The 23,915-nt window shown below is 38.2% G+C and overlaps 1 protein-coding gene across 4 annotated transcripts in view; it reads left to right on the top strand.

The window, feature by feature from the left end:
• The first annotated feature begins 2,033 nt into the window (after positions 1–2,033).
• VWA8 (von Willebrand factor A domain containing 8) overlaps positions 2,034–23,915 on the top strand; it is a 445,644-nt gene continuing 423,762 nt past the window's right edge. For all 4 annotated transcript variants that reach the window (XR_005211207.1, XR_005211206.1, XM_037800501.1 and 1 more), the window contains exons 1-2: positions 2,034–2,196; positions 17,363–17,440. Coding sequence is in view for 2 of the 4 variants with exons in the window: in XM_037800501.1 (XP_037656429.1) it covers positions 2,034–2,196; positions 17,363–17,440 (241 nt within the window). In the remaining 2 variants the exon portion in view is untranslated. The remainder of the gene's footprint in view (positions 2,197–17,362; positions 17,441–23,915) is intronic.

Raw genomic sequence — 23,915 nt, 5'->3', positions numbered from 1 at the left:
GTGCAAACTATTTTCCCTTGGCATACAACTCGGCCCCAATTTCTCTTTCCACTCTTATCTCTACAAATTATTTTATGTACTTGACTCCATGCACTGTGAATTGCTCTCTTATTCTCAGTCTTGCCATGTGCTTTTAGCTCTCTGTACATTTGCCAGATATGACTCGCCCTTTTCTCAGGCTGGCAAAGCCTTGCATAGCATTCAAGAACTATTTCAAACATCACCTCCTCTATGCAGCCTCCCTGAGCTCTCCCAGGTGTAGTGCCCCACCTCATGGCACCTTGAACCTAAAGCTACACATGTGTCCTACTGTATTGCATGTAATTCTTTATTTGTATGTCTGTCTTCTACTCTTGATATGAGCTCATTGCTTCACAGTATCTAGCAGGAAGGTATTTATATAAAAGTTGTTTCGTAAGTGTTTGTTGAATGACTGTCTAACTTGTATGGATCTCCCTATTGTCTTAACTCCAAGAGCTCTCAGGGCTTTCCTCTTTCATTTTGCCACAGTGCCTTAGATTGTTCTTCAGCTCTTTCAAGTGTTTAGGGGGTTCCAGAGAGCATAAATGGAGATTCCCTGACCAAATTACTTAACTCTTTCAGTCTCAGTTTCTTCATTAGTAAAACGGAGGATAGTAATAGTACCTCAATCAAAGCATTGTTGTGTGAAATGAGGTAATGCATTAAGTGTTAAGCACAATGCCTGGCATGGTGTACGTGCTCAAATGGCAAAAGCACTTTATAAGCCATTACATCCTACATTTATGTCATTTTCCCTTAACGGACTCAAAGAGTGTGGTGATTAAAGGAGAAAATATATGTGAAGCCATGTTGTTATGCCTTATGCAAATTCTTATTATCCTTATTGTGTCCTTAGTTAGATTAGAAGCTGTTTCAGCCTAAATCTCTATAGTTCACACACTATAACAACACGCACAATCCCTACTTAGCCCAGTTTCTCTCTTTTTGCCCAGTCTCCTCTCCTGCTTTTTTCTCAGCACCCATCACAGAGTTGTCCACATGGAAGGTATTCAATAGGTATTTAAAGACAGGACCTATTCTAGAATTAGCAAGGTCCCAGGCAAGCCAAAAGTGAGGCCATCTGCATTCTTTTTGCTCCATTTTATTTTGTGTAACTTGATTCGCACTTTCTGCCTTTGTCAATTTACTCCTGACATTTTGGAGATGCCTATAATTATATTAAGCTTACTTTGCTTTGTGGTAGAGTAATTTCTGCTTATGGAACGTATAAAAGGGAGGCAGCCTTAGGCACTGTCCTACTTTTTTCGCTTATTCAAGGCATAAGTTATACTTAAGCAGCTATTGCACTGCAGAATGACTGCGAAAGCACTGAATTCGGGTCCTTGCTGATATTTTGGCATGTTCCGCGTATTACAAAGAGATGCGTTCTTTATTTAGAATTTAAGAAGTGGTAATAAAACATGTAGGGGTGAAAAAAAAAGACAAAGGGTAAGGCTTGTAAGTACTTTAAGGAAACGCTGCTATGGTTACAATGAATCAAGATCGGTGAAAGTTCGGTATCCAGGGTAAGCCCACTGTAGAAACGGGCCATTAACCAAGAAATGAAGACTCAGCACAACGTTTTGCGAATTCAGAGTGCACTGAAGTATCTGCAAAATCACATCGACAATGCTTCTAAAAACCTGCAGCATTTGCTAACTAACTCCTGAGAATTTCTGGGACCGGGGAATGCAGGCGGGCCGGGCGGCGTGGAGGACGCAGGTGAGGGCGCGGGGAGGGCCGGCCGCACAGCGCTCCGCCGCTCCCGCTCCGAGGACCGCCCCTGGCGGTGCCGGCTGCCCCGGCCTACGCTCGGCGGTTCTTTGCGTCCCCGCGGGCCGGTCCGGGCCGGGCCGAGAAGGCGCAGCCGGTCGTGCCGGGGGAAGAAGTTTCCGGCGGACTCGGCCCGGGGCCGCTTCCTGTCCCCCTGGCCACGCCGCTTCACTCTGGCCTCCCGGGACGCGGCTCGGTCCCGCAGCCTCTCGCCGTGCGCGGCAGCTCCCCCCGGCCCCATGCAGTCCCGGCTCCTGCTCCTCGGGGCGCCCGGCGGCCACTGCGGCCCGGCCGCGCGGCGCGTGCGGCTGCTCCTGCGGCAGGTGGTGCGGGGCAGGCCGGGCAGCGACGGGTGGCGGCCGGAGGTCAGACTGCTGCACGCCGGGGCGGGGGCTGACACAGGTAACCCCGGGCGCCCCCGCGGCCATCCCGCCGCCCCCTGCAGTTCGTGCGGAGGCTCCGCGCGCTGCCGCCTCCTCTGCCTGCTGCCTCGCTTCGCAGGGAGCCAGGAGATCGCGGTTCTAGGCCCACTTCGCCGCTAAGCTAATTGCTGTGTAACGCGGGGGAAGGCGCTTGCCCTCTCTGGGCCTTGGAGTCTCACTCTGTTACCCGAGGAGCAGAATTAGGGTCTCTGACGACCTGGAATAGTGCTTTCTCCTACCCCCGCTGCTGCTTTTCAACCCAGAATCCCTGACTTTTGATTTTAGTACGCATCGAGGTTTAATGCAGCAACACACAGTTGTTGAAAGGTGGACTTGACCTTGCACCTTGAGTCCTGTGACCCCGAAGCCGTTCCGTACCCTGTGCCAGCCAGAGCTTTGACGGCTTACAAGTGTACACTGGCCAAAGAACCCAAGTTCACGGTGTTTTAAATGCATCCACGAGCCTTTCCAAGTTTGACAAGGGTTTTTCTTCTTCTCAGATTCAAATATTAGAGCTAGAAGTCATGGCGAACTTGAGTTAAAACTCTTCACTCTACAGTTGAGGAAATTAGGATCCAGAAGGAAGAAGTGACTTGCTACACCCAACTAGTGACACTAGAATCATATTCTCTGGTTTCTAAGCTCAATATTTTTGGCTGTCCCTGAGCTGCTTTTTGGAATCCTTTTTGTTGTGTGTTGGGTTAGAGCATGCGTGCTGATTAAGAGAAGAGAGACATATTGTTACTCTTGAATGGTGAGGTGACTAAGCAAGATTTTATCAGCATCATTGTTGCGTAGGATAACAGAGATTTTTATTATGCAGTTGTAGGTTTCATTGTTGTCGCCCCCTCCCCCCGCCCCCCAGCCCCTGGTCCAATCTTTTATTCTTCAGGAAATTAATGAGTATAAGTCGTTAAGTCCCACATTTCATTCATTCATTCATTGAACAAATGTTTTTTTTCTAGCATTGCCTTGTGATTTCAAATTTTGCCCATTATTCAATTATCGTGGCTTATAGGTTGTTAATTGTTTTGTTTTCATTCTTTCTGTTTTTTATTTGTTCCTTTGTCCTAGAAGGCAGAGGTCAAGTGTGTCAGTATAGTAATCTATAATTTGAGCTTTGAAGTTAAGCTATCTGGGTTGGAGTCCACTTCTGCACTCTCTAGCTATGTGAACTTGGGGGTAGGTTACTTTACTTTGTGCCCTAGTTTTCTCAACTGTAAAATGGGGATAGGGTGTTGTTAGGATTTTTAGTTAATACAATCCTTGGCACATATTATGGTTGGTAAAAATTAGCTTCTTTTATTATTGATTATAAGTATGTCTATTTTTAGCTATGTGAAAGTTATTCTGCTTCCTGGGGTTTAGAAGAAATGAAGCCTGTTCCTTTTAGGTTCAGATCTGTCAGAACTATTTGGTAGGCAGATGGACCAGAGTTAATTGATGTGAACTTTTTTTAAAAATAAAATTTTTTCTTTGTACGTGAATAATACATGTTGATTTTGAAAACATTAGAAGTGCAGGTGGGTGCGAATTTTTAAAGTCTGTATTATATAGGCATTGGTGAATAATTGTCAATGTTCTCAAAATTTGTGTTGTGTCCAGCAAATCAAAGTACAGGCTTTGCTTCATATGTGAGTTATGGACATGTTACAGACAACATTTTAACCTCTTAGATGCAGTTATTGACTCTGGCAGGATCAGATCACAAGGCATAAATTGTTAACCCCATTTGCCTTGCTATTGCAAAGATTCACAAATTATGAGGATGGTGGAAGAGCTGCATGGTAAATGCAGCTGGAAACTTACCAGAGAGCTGGATTCAAGTACGAGTGGCTGGAAGCCAGGAAACAGAAGACAAGCTCCTGGGTACCCTGAGACATGATGTTGACCATCCAGGTTGGAATAGCCCATTTTGAACCAGAGATCATATACAGATAAATGTAAAACCCCCACTAGCAGTAAGCTGTAATGGATTATAGTGTATGTTGGAAAGATGCTCTTAGCTGCACTTAGACATGTGACCAGTAGTGACACCAATCAAAAGCGGTAGGTTCTCTGCCTGATGACCATTCCTGAGACACCGGGGTTTCAAAGAGATAAAGAGTTTAATCTGTGGGTGAAGCAGGAGATCAGCTGATCTATCAGCCCCCAAATCTGTGCCTCCGAACTACAGTAACTGATGGTTTTATAGTATCAAAAGTTGGACAGGTTCTAGGATAATGAGCACAGTGGCTTGAGATGAGGAGGTTAGAGATGATCTAATTATTGAGCATGCACAGACTGATTACAGGCTTAGTCACAGAATGTATGTACGCTTTATAGGTTAAAGTTTAAGCTATTGCCCATGTAAGGTGGGCCAGTTTTGGTTATATCCAGTGCTATCAAGATACCTTTGGAATTGGGGTGGGTTAATTATGAGCTGACTTAAGGCCCTTCATTAGTAAACATTAGGGGTGTCTTTAGTGATCATAAGACCCTAAAGTTGAAAAATAGGATAAGGGGGTAGAGGTATAAGCTTTTTATAATCACAAGATAAAGGCTGTATAATTATATAATCATTATCAAAGATCAGGGTAGTTGGATTATAGTTCAGAAATTTCAGGAATTTCCCTCTGGCCACTCTAATACAACAGAAAATAAAAAGAAATATCTATATAATGATTAGCTAATCATAATCATTTGTTAAATCCTAACTTACCATTATAGTAACTCATTATCTCCTTTCTGCAGGTAATCAGTATTGCTTCCTAGTAGTTTGGAAAAAGAGCAACAAGGTATATAAACCATAGGTGCAAGTTGCATACTCTCCTTATCTCTTCTGGACTGTATGTTTCCTGAGGACAGGGGCTCAGTCTTATTTATCTTGATACTCCTTTCAGTACCTGTCAACCCTTTGTACCTAAAAAGCATTCAGTGGCTTATTATATTGAAGTTCATACAGAGAGGAGGAGGGAGAGACTGGAATTGCCTGTTGGCTCTCAAGATAGACCCTTTTTTAAGCCTGATAAGCAGAAGGAAGAGAGAGTTTTTGTTAAAAAAAACAAAACAAAACAAAACCCATTGCTTTTCATGTTTTGCTTTCAGTCTAAGTACCCATAGTTTGTAAATTCTTTATATCTCTTTACACTTCTTTTGGTAATCTTGGCTCTTGGTCTTGGGAGCAAAGAGGTTAACAAGGACATTATCTACTGCAGATTTTTCAATAAAGAGTAATGTACTGTTTTCACGGATAGAGCCAAGCCAATTAATTCAGTAGGACTCTGATGTTAAAGAGATTCAGATATACCATAAATCAAATGATAGCCCCGGAAACATAACTCCATATCAATCTACCATATTTAATCAAGTCTGTTAATTCCATTATTATTAAAGAAATTTACTTTTTTCTTTAGGACTCTTGTGCATGAAATAAATTTGTTTATAGAAGTATTTTAAAATATGTTTTGTATAAGCAATCAATGTTCATTGTAGAAAAGTGAAAAATACAAATTCCCTAAGCTAGCATCCTCCCATCCAAGTTTATAATTAGTAATTTTTTTGGTTAGTCCTATCAGAGATTGTGTGCATCTGTGTGTGTGTGTGTGTGTGTGTGTGAATTTATTATTTATACAAATATATAGATATATAAATTTATACAAATGGGATAATTTGTATTTAGAATCTATTTTCAGCCATTATCGTGAAAGTATTAACATGTTGATAAATATTACTGTACATAATCATTTAAAATAAGTATTATGTTCATGTATTTATCTATATAATTTTACTGGTTTCCCACTCTGAGACAATAGGATGTCTATTTTAAAATATATAAGCTCAGTGTAGTAAATATGCTATATACTTTTGTGGTCTTTAGATTATATTCTTGGGCTCCAATATATTTAAATAATAATAAGTGACTTTGTTTGGAAAGGGGAAATATAGAACTCTGACTTCAACTGAGGAATGTGGTATAAAGAGAAAAAGCACTATATTAGGATCCCAAAAGATTCAGTTATTACCTCTGTTACTAAGTACTGAACTTTGGGGAAATTATTAACTATTTTGAACCTGCAGTAGGCTCTTTTGACCCTGAGGACATTCTGATTCTGTTGTGTATTAAAGAATTTACCAGTAAAATCCCAGAACAGTTTTGACCTAATAAATTGTTTGGAAGATCTGTATTAGGGGCACAGAGACTAAAATGGAAATTGCCAATCCCTTTGGTTTTTCTCCTTGGTCTGAGTTTTGCATAAAAAAATTATCAGTGGTCTCTTTGGTCTGAGTTCTGTATAAAATAATTATCAATGGTCACAACTAAACCAGTGCTCTTAATTGGGGGTGATTTTGCCCCCTTCCCCCCAAGGAGACATTACACAAAGTATAGAGACATTTTTGGTTATCACAGCTGGGAGGGGGTGCTACTAACAGCTAGTGGGTAGAGGCTGGGGATGGTGCTTGCTGCTAAAAATTCTACACTGCACGGGGCAGCCTCTTACAACAACTTAACTGGCCCAAAATGTCCATAGTGCTGCTGCTGAGAAACCCTGAACTAAACTAACCACTCTTTCAAAGCTACGTGCTATTGAATTGTGAGCATGTGTCATAGGGTTAAGCATCCTACAGTGCATGTATGCATTAACAGGATCTGTGGTCTCCGATTTGGAGGGGATTAAGGACATTAAAACAGTATTTTATGGATAGCACAATACTATGTTATGGTAGCAGTATTTTGTAAGTATATTGAATAAAGCTGAGTGTGAGTAGGTTGAAAGAGGAAGGCTAGGGGCAAATATAACACCAGAAGGAAAGATACAGGATAAAAACTGGGACTGTATATCTTAGCAAAACCTAGAGTGAACAATGATGATGATTAAATGTACAAATATAAGAAAGTTTTTACATGAGGGAGAACAAATGAATGTCACCATTATAAGGTGTTGAAAATGGGATGGTATATGGAAGAAATACAATCAATGCAAATTAGGATCTATAGTTAACAGTAACATTGTAATATTCTTCCATTAATTGTAACAAAGGCAATATACCAAAGCTAAACGTCAGTAAGAGGGGTTTATAAGGGAGGGATATGGGATTCTCATCATTGGTCTTTCTCCTTTTTATTTATTTTTTTTATTCTTGATTTTTAAAATTCTTTTTCACTCTTCTTTATTTGTGGAAGAAATGGAAATGTTCTCATATAGATTTTGGTGGTGAGTGCATAACTATGTAGTTATACCGGGAGCCATTGATTGTTCACTTAGGATGGGTTGTATGGGATGTGAAGAAAGGTGTTTAAAAAATAAACAGAAAGATATAAGTGCTAGAGAAGATGTGGGGAGAGAGATATACCTATTCACTGTTGGTAGGGAAGTAGAATGGGGCAGCCTCTTTGGAGGGCACTGTAGTGGTTCCACAGGAGGCTGGGTATGGGGTTGTCGTATGATCCTGTAACCCCGTTATTAGGTATATATTTGGAGGAACTGAAAGCAGAGACATGAATAGACATTTGCACATTGGTGTTTATGGTGGCACTATTCACTATTTGCAATAGATGGAGGTGACCTAGGGGTTCATCGACTGATGAATAGAATGGCGAACTGTAGTGTATACATACAACTGAATATTGAGTGGCTGCAAGAAGGAATGAAGTTGTGAGGCATGCAACTAAGTGAATGAATCTTGAGAACATTATGTTGAATGAAATAAGCCAGAAACAAAAGGACAAATATTGTATGATCTCACTAATATAAACTAACTATAATGAGCAAATGCTGAGAATTGAATTTGAAAGCATAGGTTATCAGGGAATAGAACACGGGCAGAGATTGGGCAATCAATAATTAAGTAGTACAGAATGTTCAGTAAGGCTCATTGGAAAGGTTCCTAGATTGTAAGCTTGTACAGTAGTCACATCTATTCCTGTGTTTTAACTGTTATTTCTAAATTCTGAGATGCTGAGATCTTTGGGTATAGCCTAATAGTTCCTTGTAACTTTGGGTATCTGAGTGACACCTGAGACCCAGAGATAGCGTTCTGCAGCAATTGCTAATGGAGCTGAAAAAGAGATCAGACTTCAATTAGAGATATGAATGAAACAAACTTGGTTAGGACTAAGGTAAATCAGAATACAGGGTAAAGGTTGATATTGACTGTATTTTAAAACTTCATCTTCTGTGTGAGACCAAAGGAAGAGATGCTTATTTGGTATAAAATTTAAATTTTCTGTGCACACTATCTAATTTAACCTGTATGGTCAGTTTATTTAAACAACATAATTACATGGAACCTAGAATAGAGAATGAGATTCTGTTTTTTGTACAGGTTAATGTAATACCCTGATACATTCCAGAATGTTTGAGACAGAAGATAAAAAAGTATGTGCAAAGTCCCCTCAAGGGACTGGGGAAAAATGTGGAAATATTAAACTTCCCCCACCTGGGGAACTCCAGATATTCTCTCAGGCATTAGGGACTCCCAATTTAATAAGCCAAGCCTTCAATCTTGAGGCTTGCCCTTATGAAATTTATTCCTGCAAGGGAGAAACTAAGCCTACTTATAAGAATGCCTAAGAGTCACCCCCAGAGAACCTCTTCTGTTGCTCAGATGTGGCCTCTCTTTCTAAGCCAACTCTGCAAATAAACTCATTACCCTCCTTTCCTATGTGGGACATGACTCCCAGGGGTGGAAGTCTCCTTGGCAATGAGGGACATGACTTCCAGGGATGAGCCTGGCCCTGGCGTCATGGGATTGAAAATGCCTTCTTGATCAAAAGGGGGAAAAGAAATGGAACAAAATAAAGTTTCAGTGGCTAAGAGATTTCAAATAGAGTCGAGAGGTCATTCTGGAGGTTATTCTTATGCATTATATAGATATCCCTTTTTAGTTTTGAGTATATTAGAATAGATAGAAGGAAATACCTGAAACTGTTGAACAATAATCCAGTAGCCTTGATTCTTTATGATGATTGTATAATTATATAGTTTTTATGGGGTGACCATTTGATTGTGAAAACCTTGTGACTGACACTCCCTTTAACCAGTGTATGGGAAGATGAGTACTAAAATAAAGACAAAATAAATAAATAAATAATAGGGGGATGGGGTGGGTGGGTTAAGGGTATGGGATGTTTTGGGTGTTCTTTTTTTATTTTTATTTTGGAGTAATGAAAATGTTCTAAAATTGTGTGATGAATGCATAACTATATGATGATACTGTGAGCCATTGATTGTATTCTTTGGATGTATTATATGGGGTGCTAATATATCTCAATAAATTACCTTTAAAAAACAGTATTTTAGGAGAAGGGCTATTATAGATGGGCTTGAAAAATGTAATTGAGAAAAGTATTTTTGAGATCAGTGAGGATCTTGACAATAGAGCAGCTGAGGAAAATATACAGATTTCTTATGGGTTAGCCAAAGATTACATTAAAACTATCAGTAATATCAAAATATTAAAGGATTATTAAAAGTTACCAACCCGAAATGAAAGAGACTCTGAAAAAGCTATATATTGCAAAATTTGTTACTGATTGAACATCAAAGAAAAAATAAAATCTTGTTGGTATTTGACCCATGCTAGTGGCTGCAGAGAACACACAGCTGTAGAAGATACAACTTGTAAAATTCTACACAGACCAAAAAAAAGTGATTGATGAATCAAATTGTCATTATAAATCATACTTAAAGTAAAATGTAAAAAATGCTGTATAAAAATTGGAATTCTTTTGTTTTAATGAATTTTGCTCTGAAAACTACTAATTTGATGACAATTCATGAGTGTTAGTATTAATCTGATTAAAATGTTTGTTTACAGAATGTCCTCATGGTCCAAATGTCCTATATCCCTCTCTGAGCATATATCTTCATTTGTAAAATGGGCATGATTACATTTGCTCTGCCTTCATTTACCTGTCAGGAATTGATGTATTAGTCAGCAATCATTTCTAAGTGGCAGAAATAAGCACAGAAGAATGCATTGATTGGTTCTTTTAATAGCAGTTACATGAAATAGCTCCCAGGAACCATGGATTGCTTAGAGACAAGATTAAACGTAACAACATATTAATGTGTCTGTAACAATGTTTATCACACAGCCAGTGCTCAGTAAGTATTAGCTGATCTCTAGACTAATTTAGAGAAAAATTCCTTTGATTTGTACAACTGAACTCTAAATATACATGCATTCTGCGTTAGAAATTATACCTGCGTTTTACACAATGTTTCTACTTTCTCTCAAATGTTTCTATATTTTGGTTTGCAGGTTTTTACTTCACTATATGACATTAACAAAAATGTCCTCAATAAATAGTTATTGATTGCCTTTTATCATCTGTTGCTCTTCCACTGATACTTGCTATTGACTGGGAGCCTCGTATATAAGTTTTAGTTTATCTTTGAGATATCAGTTGAGATAAAATTATGTCTTTGTATAGATAAACACTTCCCTTTAATGAAAGTGAAAAAAAGTTGACACAATGATTTTGGCATTAACTTTGGTGTTGTCAGTTGGTTTACCATCACCATTTTATACTTAGGAACTGCATCTCATAGAGGTTAAGTGAGTCACAGTATCAGATCTCCTGGCTCCTTGTCCAGTGCAATTATTGCACTCTGTTCATTTTATTTACATCCTTATTATCTGTCTCCTACTATTAGTATGTAAATGAACCCCAGCAAGATTTGTGCTTACACCGTCCATCACTGCATGCCCCATGCCTAACCGTGCCTGGCACTTTGCACTTAAAAATTTTATTGCTCAAACCTCAAGGCAATTTTATTATATAGAGATTTTTGCCCTTTTTTTTTGCAGATTGGGCAACTGAGTCTAAATTACTTATCAAATATTTACTGACCATCAACCATGCCCCAGGAATTAAATGACTTGCCCAATGTTCCACAATTTTCTTGCAAATCTCAATAGTATGTTTGAAAGGATAAAATGAAATGATGCTTGCATTTCAAGCCAGGTCCTTTGACCTCCACTCCACTCCAGTCCTATGAATCTTATGGTTTGTAATTTGATCATTTAAAAAATATTAATTTTAAATGTATATATAAAAAAAGAATATGTGATTATTACAAAAATTCAAACATTAAAGATACAGCTAACTCTCACTTTGCCATCACTCCCATTGCTAGCCCTCTCTTTAGAGGCAATCACTATTAACTATTTGGTATATAACCCTCCAAACTAGACCCTTTACTTTGCTTTTACGTTGAGTATGTGTTTGCATATGTTTTAAAAATGTTACCACATTGTTTATTATTCAGCTTTTTTTTTCATTCAACAATATATTTTGGATATTCTTTCTATTTTTATGCCTCAATATAACTTTTCCTCCACAGTTTTGGTTGGTTTTTTTTTTTTAAACCTCTGAAGTAGATATATTTTTTGATTCTACTATTAATGAGTATTCAAGTTTTTCCTATTTTTTTTTTTAATATTACAATGAATGTTACAGTGAACTCATCCTTGTATGTCTCCCAGGGTACATGAGTGAATAAGGTAAATAATGAGAATTAGAATTTCCCTCCAAAGTGGTTGTACCAATTTATACTTCCATTTCCCTCTTCATTCAAGTTTGATAACACTGAAAAGATTTGCAGATTTTATACCTGAGAAATGGCTTCTCATTTTGGTTTGCATTATCCAGATTCTTGGTGAGGTTGAATATCTCTTATGTTTATTAGCAATTTGAGTTTTCTGGGAATTGCCTATTTACATTTTCAGTCCATTTTTCTGTGTGTGTGTGTGTATTTTTCTTATTGATTTGTAGGGGTATTTTGAATGATAATTTTCTGCTTGTTTATATTTTAACTTTGCGTATGGTATCTTTATTATGTAGCAGTATTAAGTTTTTTTTTTAATTGAGATTGTTCACATGCCATACAATTATCCAGAGATCCAAAGTGTACTATCAGTTGCCCATGGTACCATCATACAGCTGTGTATTCATCACCACAATTTTTTTTTTCAATTTTTGGAACATTTTCATCACTCCAGAAAAGAAATAAAGACAAAAAAAGGAAACTCAAATCCTCCCATACCCCTAACCAGTCCCCCTCCATTATTGATTCATAGTATTGATGTAGTACGTTTGTTACTGTTGATGAAAGAATGTTAAAATACTAACTGTAGTAATAGTTTGCAATAGGTATATTTTTTTCCTATATGCCCCTCTATTATTAACTTCTAATTATAGTGTCTTACATTTGTTCTAGTTCATGAGAGGGATTTCTAATATTTGTACAGTTAATCTTGGATATTGCCCACCACAAGGTTTACTGTTTTATACATTCCCATCTTTTCACCTCCAGCATTCCTTCTGGTGACATACGTGACTCTAAGCTTCCCCTTTCCACCACCTTCACATACCATTCACCACTGTTAGTTATTCTCACAATGTGCTACTGTCACCTCTGTCCATTTCCAAATGTTTACGTTCACCCTAGTTGAACATTCTGCTCATAATGAGTAACCACTCCCCATTCTTTAGCCTTGTTCTATATCCTGGTAACTTATATTTCATGTCTATGCATTTACATGTTATAATTAGTTCATATCAGTGAGACCCTGCAATATTATTCCTTATGTGTCTGTCTTATTTCACTCAGTATATTGCCCTCATGGTTTCTTCATCAACCCATTTTTTTTTAAGACGGTTTTGTTCACGCACCATACATTTTGTCCTAAGTAAACAACTGATGGTTTCCTGTATACTCACATATTTATGTATTCACCAGCAATGCCACTATCTATATAAGGAACTCTCCATTTCTTCCATGAAGAAGGAGGAAGAGTCAAAGAAGGTAGAGGGACAAAAGAAAAAGAGAGAGAAAAAAAACATGACAACTAGAAAGCAACAAAAGGAAAGATAGCATTAAACTAAAGTAGAATAAAGAGACAGACCAACATCACCAATGCCAAGAGTCCCATACCCCTCCCCGACACCCTCCCACCCCCACCCGATGCACTCAGCTTTGGTATATTGCCCCTGCCACATTAAAGAAGCATAATATAATGTCTCTATTAACCGCAGTCTCCAGTTTGCATTGACAGTATTCTTCCCCCAATCCCACCCCATCTTCAACACCCTGCAATGTTGACATCCATTTGCTCTACCCCATGCAAAAACATATTTGTACCTTTTATCACAACCATTGAGCACCCTAGGTTTCACTGAGTTATACGGTCTGAGTCTCCGTCTTTCCTCTTTCCCTCTGGTGTTTCACATGCTCCTAACCCTCCTCTCCCAACCACACTCACAGTCATCCCTGTTCAGTGTACCCACGTTGCTGTGCTACTGTCTCCCAAAACTGTGTTCCAAACCTTTCACTCCTGTCTTTTCCTTTCTGTCTGTAGTGCTCCCTTTAGTGTTTCCTGTAGAGCAGGTATCTTGTTAACAAATTCTGTCATTGCCTGTTTGTCAGAGAATATTTTAAACTCTCCCTCATATTTGAAGGACAGTTTTGCTGGATATAGGATTGTTGGTTGGTGATTTTTCTCTTTCAGTATCTTAAATATATCACCCCCACTTCCTTCTTGCCTCCATGGTTTCTATTTAGAAATCTGCACATAATCTTATCAAGCTTCCTTCGTATGTGATGGATTGCTTTTCTCGCTGCTTTCAGGATTCTCTTTATCTCTGATGTTTGATAATCTGATTATTAAGTGTCTTGGCATAGGCCTATTCAGATCTTTTCTATTTGGGATATGCTGCACTTCTTAGATCTGTAATTTTATGTCTTTCATAAGAGAAGGGAAATTTTCATTGATTATTTCCTCTATTATTGCTTCTTCCCTTTTTCCCTTCTCTTCTTCTTCTGGGACACCTATGACACGTATATTCCTGAGTTTTGTCATTCAATTCCTGGAGTCATTGCTCATATTTTTCCATTCTTATCTCTGTCTGTTCTTTGTGTGTAGGCTTTCAGGTGTCTTGTTCTCCATTTCCTGAGTGTTTTCTTCTGCCTCTTGAGATCTGCTGTTGTATGTCTCCATTATGTCTTTCATCTCTTGTGTTGTGCCTTTTATTTCCGTAGATTCTGCCAGTTGTTTTTTGAACTTTCCATTTCTACCTTATGTATACCCAGTGTTTTCATTATATGCTTCATCTTTGTTTCCATGTCTTCCCTAAACTTTTTGAATTGATTTAGCATTAGTTGTTTAAATTCCTGTATCTCAGTTGAAGCATAAGTTTGTTCCTTTGACTGGGCCATATCTTTGTTTTTCTTAATGTGGGTTGTAGTTTTCTGCTGTCTAGGCATCTGGTTTCCTTGGTGACCCCAATCAGGTTTTCCCATAGCAGAACGGGCTCAGGTCTCAGAAGGAGGCAATAGTATCCCGTCTCCCTGAGGGTGAGTCTTAGAAGATTGATACACCCTGTGAGGCCTCAAGTCACTGTGCTTTTCTGCCGAGCAGGTGGTGCCTGGCAGCCTGTAGCTCCAGAGTGGTTTAAGGAGGTATGGCCCTTGGCTGTTTTCCCCCAGGCTCTGGGGTCTGGTTCTGGATGGAAGGTGGGTAGTAGAGCTTGGCACCACCTTCTTCCTCTTAGGGAAGATACACCCCCTAGGGATAGGTCATTAGCATTTGAATAGTCCCTCTGCCTCTGCTGTCTCCACCCTTATCTGGGTCATAGCTCTGGGAACTGAAAATGGCCGAGGCTTTCTCCTCTGAGCCAAAAAAGGGACACAAAGCCCCCTTTCAGGGCCAGTCTGTGGCCCCCCTCAGTTTCACCGGTCAGCCAGAGATAGCAGCAGGTCCTCTGGGCTTCCCCTCCCTCCCAGTGAGGTCCTCTGGCTCTCCAAGTTCAGTCACCACCAGAATCCTCTATCTGCTTGTTGGGGCTTTGTAGCTTCTATTGAGCAGTCCACTTTTGTTAATTAAAACTCCAGTTGGAGCTCAGCTGAGCTATATTCACTTACTTGGAGAGTGCTGCTCTCTAGCACTGCAAGGCTTTGCAGTTTGGGCTTTCCTGGGAGGGGGCTCCCACCATGGGTCCACAGTTTTTACTTACAGATTTTATGCTGTGATTTCAGGCATTCCTCCCAATTCAGGTTCATGTATGATAAGTGGACGGTTAACATTTGTCCTCCTGCAGTTATTTCAGATTATTTACTAGTTGTTCCTCGTTGTTTATTAGTTGTTCCAGGGGAACTAACTAGCTTCCACTCCTCTCTATGCTGCCATCTTCTGGACCTGCAGTGTTAAGTTTTAATGTTGTGAAATATTTGTCTTCTTTTTTTCCTTGCTGCTTATTTAAGAAGTCCTTCCCAAGGTTATCAACATGCCTTCATATGTTTCTAATTCTTTATGGCTTTTGTTTTCAATGTTTAGATCTTTAGTCTATTCAGAATTTATTTTAAAGAAGTATGAGATGGGAATTTTACCTTTTTTTTTTTTTATGTAAACAGATAGGCAATTTTCAAGTTACCTGAATTGTATAATCTGTCCTTTTCCTAGAGTGTTTTATTAGAAGGATATCCATCATACCCAACACTGAGGGAAAGGTTTGTAATAAGAACTCTTGCCTGAAAATATTGTCCTTATATTCACATTAATTACTCTGTATCTGTTTTGTCAGGAGGCCAAGAATAAATAGTCTTTTCAGGAAGAGAAATATTTATAAAGACATCTTAATTGAAATACCTTAGCTATAATTCTTTATGCTGTAACTACTCTGTAATGGAAGCCTTCAGTAGATAACATCACTCGTATTTGTAAGAAAGCTTATGCTTTTAAAGAAAATCTTTAGAAATGAGCTGATTTATATTTTCTTTCCTGCATGAAGGATAATAGGGTAGCATGATCTATCAGCCAAAACCTTGAAGAAATTAAGGTTATACTGTGAGAACCTGTTTTTTGAGGACGTTAGAACTTAATAGATTAGTGATTCTCAAACTTGTGTTAGAAGTCACCTGGAGGGCTTATTGAAACACAAATTGCTGGACTCTACCTCCTGAGTTTTTGATTGAGTAAGTCTAGGGTAGGGGCCCGAGAATTTGCATTTCTAACAAGTTGGCTGGTGATGTTGAAGCTGCTGGCCCTTTGAGAATCGCTGTGATAGCCTGAGTGGAGACCCAGAGTGGGTGGAAGGTGGGATGGGGGGACGCCCCGAGGCCTAGTGGGTTAGGAAGGCTGCAACCCTTTGGGTTTTTGTCCTCAATGTGTTTTGCTTTACCTTATTCTGGTTGCTAATTTTGGACCTGGCAAAGATTTAGCTTTGTATATTATCCTAATTTTTCTCTCTCAAATTACCATACCTGTAGTAAATTTCTCCATTTATAAAAACTCTTCACAGATTTATAAATGTCCTTATCTGTGAAATCTCTGTCTCAGTCCCACAGGGTTATTTTGGGAATGTGTACTTAGAGGATAGTAAGCATTCAACAAATGTTGGCTGTTGTCATTATTATGTTTTATATTTAAGACCTCAGTTTCCGGGATACCTCGTTAGTTCTGAACTGTCAATGCTGAAAGATGTGTTTTGCACAGCTGCTTTTTCTGAGTGTCTTTGAGCCCTTTCCAAACATAGTTCCAGGTGCAGATGGTATCAGCATGGCTATTTTGCTGTTGGGGAGAGTGAAGCACGTAAAAATTACTGAGAACTTTTTCTCTGTTTTGCTTGTTTCATGTAGCAATTCTTGGCATATATGCCACTACTGCTTTATCTTTTAATTCACCTAGAAATATTGAACTTTTGGAGTATGCTTCTGGATAACTTGAAATTGCTGGTAGTGAAAATGAGGACCTGTAAAGATGTAAAAAGATTGAGGCTACCTGTTAAAGATTATACCATATTGATGCTTTGGATGATTTTTAACAAAAGTCATTATTTTGTATTGTTGTTGACTATGTTAGCATTGTTATTAATGATTAAAAAAAGCAAGATAATATATTTTATTTTTCTTTGCTTTTTCATTTTTTGCTAATCTAGCATTTAAGATGCAAATTTCACTGTTGCCCTGTTTCTCCTTTATATAACTTATACTTTGGCTCGAAGAGGCTCTGGTGCCTGACACAGACAGATGTGAGGTACATTTCTATATTTCTACCATATTCCCTTCTGTGAATCAGGAGAATCCCTGTTGCCAGAAGCATAGTGTGTGGTTTTCTCATTTGTCTCCTTTAATGGTTGTGTTTCTTTCTTCTCTTTTTAGGTGATACAGTCAATATTGGAGATGTATCCTACAAGTTGAAAACTCCTAAGAGCCCAGAACTTGTACCACAGAACTACAGTAAGAAATGCTCATTTGTTTATTTTAACGTTTCTTTATGGGAATTTTCAAAAATACATAAAACTAGAGTGGATAGGATGAGCCCTGATGTACTTATCTTCCAGCTTCAACATTTATCAATCTTATGCCAATCTTGTTTCACCTAACCCCATTTTTTTGTTCTGGTATTTAAGACATATCCCAGTCATCTTAAGCCTTTATTTATTTTTCTCACATATCACTTTTTTTTAATCAAGATAAATATGCATGTAACAAAATGCACAGATCTTAAGTGTTCATTTTGATTAGTTTTGACATTTTTATAAACTCATTTAACACAATATTACTTTCTTCACTTGAGAATGTTCTTTTGTGCCCTTTTTCTTCTATCCTGCCCTGGAAACCACTGTCCTTTTTCATACATAATGACAGATTAGTTTTGCCTATTCTTCAGCTTTTTTATAAACGGAATCATATAGGATGTTCTGTGTGTGTGTGTATTTGGTGTCTTGCCATTAACATAATGATTTTGAGAATCATACATATTGCTGCATCTATTAGTTTCTGTTTAATTTTGAGTAGTATTTCATTGTATAAATGTTCTACAGCTTGTTTATCCATTCTCCTATTGATAGATACTTGAGTGGTTTCCAACTTTTTGCTGTTATAAATAAGATGCTATTAATATTACTGTTCAAGTCTTGTGGTCATAAACTTTCACTTCTCTTGAGCAAATAACTAGGAGTTGAATTGATAGGTCTTAGAGTATTCAATTTTGTAAGAAACTGCCAAACAGTTCCCCAAAGTAGTTGTCTCATTTTACACCTGGGCAACAGTGTTCTATATTTTTGCCAACACTGGTATTTCTAGTCTTTTTCATTTTACTCATTCTACTGTGGGTGAAAGGGTAACTCATTGTGGGCTTTTCTTTTTTTAACAATAGCTTTATTGAGATATCATTTATATACTGTAAAATCCACCATTAAAGAATATAATTCAGTGGTTTTTAGTATATTCACTGAATTGTACAGTCATCACCACTATCTAATTTTAGAAGATTTTCATCATCCCCCAAAGAAATCCCATACTTATTAGCAGTCATTTCCCATTCTCCTGTCTTCCCAGCCACTAATAATAATCTGTCCGTACAGATTTGCCTATTCTGGATATTTCACATACTCTATATATGGCTTTTTGTGTTTGGCTTCTTTTACTTAGCGTAATGTTTTGGAAGTTCATCTACATTGTAGCATGTATTAATACTTCATTCCTTTTCATGGCTGAATAATATTCTATTATGTGGATGTGATATGTTTGGTTTAACCATTCAATTGATGGAAATTTGTATTGTTTCCACTTTTTGGCTATTATGAATAATGTTACTAAGAACATATGTACAAATTTTGTCTGGATATGTTTTCAAATATTTGGGTGTATATCTAGGAGTGGAATTCCTGGGTCATATTGTAACTTTATGTTTAACATTTAGAGCAATTGCTAAACTTTTCCAAAGTATTTCCTACCAGCAATTTATTAAAGTTCCAATTTTTCCACATCTTTGCCAACACTTGTTATTGTCTCTCTTTTTTATTATAGCCATCCCAGTGGGTATGAAGTGGTATCTCATTGTTGTTTGGATTTCCCTTTCCTTAATGACTCAAAGTCACTTCCTTGCTCAAAATCTGTCACTTCTTTTCTCAGAATTCCTAAAATGACTTTCTACTATTTTAGGAACAAAGATCAATTCTTAGCCTTTTTGATTTAGTTTCATCCTAGAGACTGTTTCTAGTCATGGGAACAATATAGAATAATTTTCTTTTCATTCTTCTGATCTTCCTCTGACTGTATGTTCCTTAGGAAGAATCTCTATTTCATCTAATACAAAGATCTGTTGATTCTATCACCTTGTTTTAGTTTGCTAGACTGCTGAAAGCAGATAAAAAAGGGGTTGGCTTTTAACAATGGGAATTTATTATCTTAGAAGCATACAGTTTTGAGGCCATGAAAATATCCAAATCAAGGCATCATCTGGATGATGCTTTCTCCCTGAAGACCAGCTGCTGATGATCCTGGACTCCTCTGCCACATGGCAAGGCATGTGGTGGTGTCTGTTGAATTCTCCCTTCTCTTCTGGGTTAGTTATTTTCAGCTTCTTGCTTCCCTGGCTTTTTCTCTCTGTATTCATCCTGTTTATAAAGGACTCCAGTAAGAAGATTAAAACCCACCCTGGGCCATGCCTTAACTGAAGTAACCTCATGAAAACCTACTTTTAATAGGTTTACACTCATGGGAATGGATTAGTGTTAAGAACATGATTTTCTTGGGTATATAGAGTTCTAAACCACCACATACCCAAATAGCTCTGCATTCTGTCCTTTCCACTCTGTCTCACCATTTCTTTTACTGTGTATTTTTTTGAGTTTTTTTCTTAGTTTTTGCCCTGGGGATTACAATGAACACTTTTATCTTAAAACAATCTTGTTTGGATTAATATTAACTTAATTTCAGTAGTGTGTAAGACCTTACTTGGATATAGCTGGTTTCCCTTCCACCTCCTTTGTGCTATTATTGTCATACAAATTATATCTTTATACTTTATAAACCCACCAACACAGTTTTATACTTATTTAGAAAATCTTTTAAGTCAGATAGTAGAAGCAAAGAATTATAAACAAATACATTTATACTGTCTTTATATTTACCTTTGTAGTTTTCTTTATTTCCTTATGTGGATTTAAATTATTGTCTAGTGTCCTCTCATTTTGGCCTGAAGGAAGCCACTCCCTTTAATATTTCCTGTAGGGAGGTCTAGTATGATGAATTCTCCCAGTTTTTTGTTTATCTGGGAATGTCTTAATTTCTCCCTTGTTTTGCTGGTTATAGAATTCTTAGCTGACAGTTATTTTCTTTTAGCACTTTGTACCATTCCTCTAACTTATGACTTCCATAATTTCTGATGAGAAGGCAGTTGTTAATCTTATCAAGTAGCCCATCTATATGATAAGAATCTGCTATAAAGAATTCTGTCTTTTTTTTTTTTTTTTTTTTTTTGGCTTTTGACAGTTTAATTTAGATATGTCTAGGTGTGGATCTCTTTGAGTTTACTCAAAAATTCCTACTTGGAATTTGTTAAGCTCTTGAATGTGCAGATCAATGTTTTTCATCAAATTTGGGAAATGTTTAGCAATATTTCATTATTATTTTTCTCCTTCTATCACCCCCACTTCTCCTTCTGGGACTCCCGTTATGTGTTTGTTAGTAGGCTTGATGATGCCCTGCAGTTTCTGAGGCTCTGTTCATTTTTCTTCATTATTTTTCTTTTGTTTCTTCAGATTGGATAACCTTAATTTTCTCTCTTAAAGTTCACTGATTCCTTATTTTTTCTGCTTTTACCTGCTGTTGAGCCCCTCTAGTAAATTTTTTCATTTCACTGATTGCCCTTTTCAACTTCAGCATTTTTCTATTTGGGTCTTTTTATGATTCATCTCTTAATCATTATTCTCTATTTGGTGACACATCATAGTCATAGTTTCCTTTAATTCTTTCGACATAGTTTCTTTTAGTTCTTTGAACATATTTATAATAACTGATTTAAAGATGTTTTTTTCTAAGTCCACTGTCTGTTTCCCTTAGAGACAGTTTCTATTGATTGCTTTTTTTCTTTGTGTGTGGGTCCTACTTTCTTGTTTCTTTGTGTTTCTTATAACTTTTTCTTGATAACATTATACTATTTTAAATATACTATTTTAAATAGTATAATGTAGCAACTCTGGAAATCATATTTCCTCCAACCTCATGGTTTGTTGTTTTTGCTACTGTTTTGTTTAGTGACTTTTCTGGACTAATTATCTACAGTATATATTTATCATGTGTGGCCATCAAATCTCTGCTTGGTTAGCTTGGTGGTCAGTTAATGATTGGAAAGAGATTTCTTAAATGGCTTGAACCAGTAAGTATCTGAGTCTTTACCAATTTGCTCTGTGTGCATGTTAGGGAGATTTCACCGCTCTGATAGCAGTTTACAACTGTGCCTTAGCTTTCATTTTCTGTTTGTGCAGAGCTTCAAGGTCAGCCAGAGACAACAGGTTAGGGCCTTCTCAGCACTTTCCTGGACATGTGCTTTGTCATGTGTAAGGCCTTCTAGATTCTCAGGAATTTGTTGGGGCTTTTCAAAGCCCTCTATGGGCATCTCATTACCACTTTTTCCTTTATAGCTTTTTGGTCAGCCTCTTGTTAGCTCCAACTGGTGTCATTGCCTCAGGAGGCTGATGTTACACAATTGTCCCTGATTATTTTTCAACAAATGACTTGGGGGTAGTACTGTTTGCACACAGTGAACTTTTAGTTGATTTCAAATAAAGACAGGTTCTGAGAATGTAGCTTTTCAGGTTGCTGTTAGGTCAAGTTGTGACAGTTCTCTAGGGATGGGTCTTTTGGGGAACTTTCAATGTATTCTGCTGCCTCTAGTAGCTGCCAGGCTGCTGTTTTCCACTGTAATTGCAGATTTATGTCTTGCCTATTCATTTTTTTCAGTGTATCTTTTGGTTTGCAGAAAATTTGACTATATCCAATTAATGAATTTTTTTTTTTTTGGATTAGTGTTTAATGAAAACTTTATTGCTTTTTTACTACCACACTTGCTACCAGTGCTGCGTATTGTTGCAAGTTGGTTGGGAAGGAGAGGTGGTGCAGCCATCATCTCGTAGGACTGTGCAGTTCTCCTGCCATCTTTCTCTATTTGAACTCCATTGAAATATTTGCCTTAGATGATACTGAACTCTGGTTCATCTTCCATGAACATGACTTTAACCCAAGTGTGAATGCAGGTTTTAAAATCATGAACCGCACTTGTTTCTGGGGTGATCATCCAGACGATTCAAAAATGAAAACACAAAATTCAACTTCTAGCAGAACTCATGGATTCCCAGGGATATGCCTGCAGACCCCAGTTGGAGAAGCACTGCCTTGAGTTACTTCTTTGTTTGTGTGGGGGATGGGGAGGATTAGGATGAAAAGATATTGCTTAGGGTCCACATGCATGGGTCTAGAGATGTCTACTGCTGGCTTGCAGAAACAGCGTGGGAAGGCTCTAATAGATGGAAGGAAGTGTGGGTGAGAGACACCTCCTATACATGCGAGGAGAAGGAGGCCTCCTTGGGGAGTCTGGTGTGATCCTGGCCAGAGTGGGGCTCCTTCTTCTCGAAGCAACAAAAGATGTATGACTGTCCTCCGAATGCACTCACTTGAAATGTGAGCTGCAAAGTTCTCAAAAAAACCTAAAATGAGTTCAGTCTGGTGGGATTCTGGATTTCACACGGTTCATGATGGTGCTGCAAGGTCGTGCCACTTCAGCAGGTAAACCAGAATGTGTTGGTGTCCTGGGTCCGTGTCGGGGGGGATCACAGCGTTGTTTAGGTGTCCTGGGACTTCCGAGTGAGTCAAGTGGTATCGGAAGTACCACAGCCGAGAAATGCATCAGTGCTGCAACCATTTTTGTGGAAAGGGGAGCTGAGATAAAGTGCTATGAAGAAGGCCAATCATCGTGATAGAGCTTGCTATTGATTTAGGTATGAGCATTCTGCAAATACAAGAGAGAGCGCTGAGAACAAAGGCTCAGTGAAAGCGCTGCTAAAACGGTTCTAGAATTTGCATTCTGAGGATCTTGCCCCCAACATTAGGGTTATTCCTATTGGGAAAATGAATCTTGAGTTGAGTTGTTGAGTTTTAAATGATGCAAGTCTCCGGAAACCCATCCTTCTCGTAATCAATTTTTAGTTGTTAGTGTTCTTTGTATCTTGTCTTGGAAATCTTTGCCTACATCATTTTTTTTTCCTCTGTTGACTTTTTAGCTGTACTTTTTTATTTTTCTTTTTTAATGCATTTTTTATTGTGAATTTTGACATATATACATGTGCTGGTTTGAATGTATTATGTCCCCCAGAAAAAGCCATATTCTTTGATGCAATCTTGTGGGGCAGACATAATAGTGGGGATTAAGTTGGAATGTTCGGATTAGGTTGTTTGCATGGAGATGTGCCCCACCCAACTGTAGAGGATAACTGATGGGATATTTCCATGGAGGCGTGGCCCCACCCATTCAGGGTGGGCCTTGATCAGTGGAGCCATATAAATGAGCTCACTCAAAGAGAAGGAACTCAGTGCAGCTGTGAGTGATGTTTTGAAGAGGATCAAGCTTGCTAGAGAGGAACGTCCTGGGAGAAAGCCATTTTGAAACCAGAACTTTGGAGCAGACGCCAGCCACATGCCTTCCCAGCTAACAGAGGTTTTCCGGACGCCATTGGCCATCCTCCAGTGAAGGTACCCGATTACTGATGTGTTACCTTGGACACTTTATGGCCTTAAGACTGTAACCGTGTAGCCAAATAAACCCCCCTTTTTATAAAAGCCAGTCCATCTGTGGTGTTTTGCATTCTGCAGCATTAGCAAACTAGAACAATACATAACAGTGATAACTTTCAAAGTATGATTTAACAAG

The sequence above is a fragment of the Choloepus didactylus genome, chromosome 12 (genome assembly GCF_015220235.1).
Source record: "Choloepus didactylus isolate mChoDid1 chromosome 12, mChoDid1.pri, whole genome shotgun sequence".
In the NCBI taxonomy this organism is placed as follows: domain Eukaryota; kingdom Metazoa; phylum Chordata; class Mammalia; order Pilosa; family Megalonychidae; genus Choloepus; species Choloepus didactylus.
The sequence above is the reverse complement of the archived record's forward strand: the minus strand, read 5'-3'. Positions and strand labels throughout refer to the sequence as shown.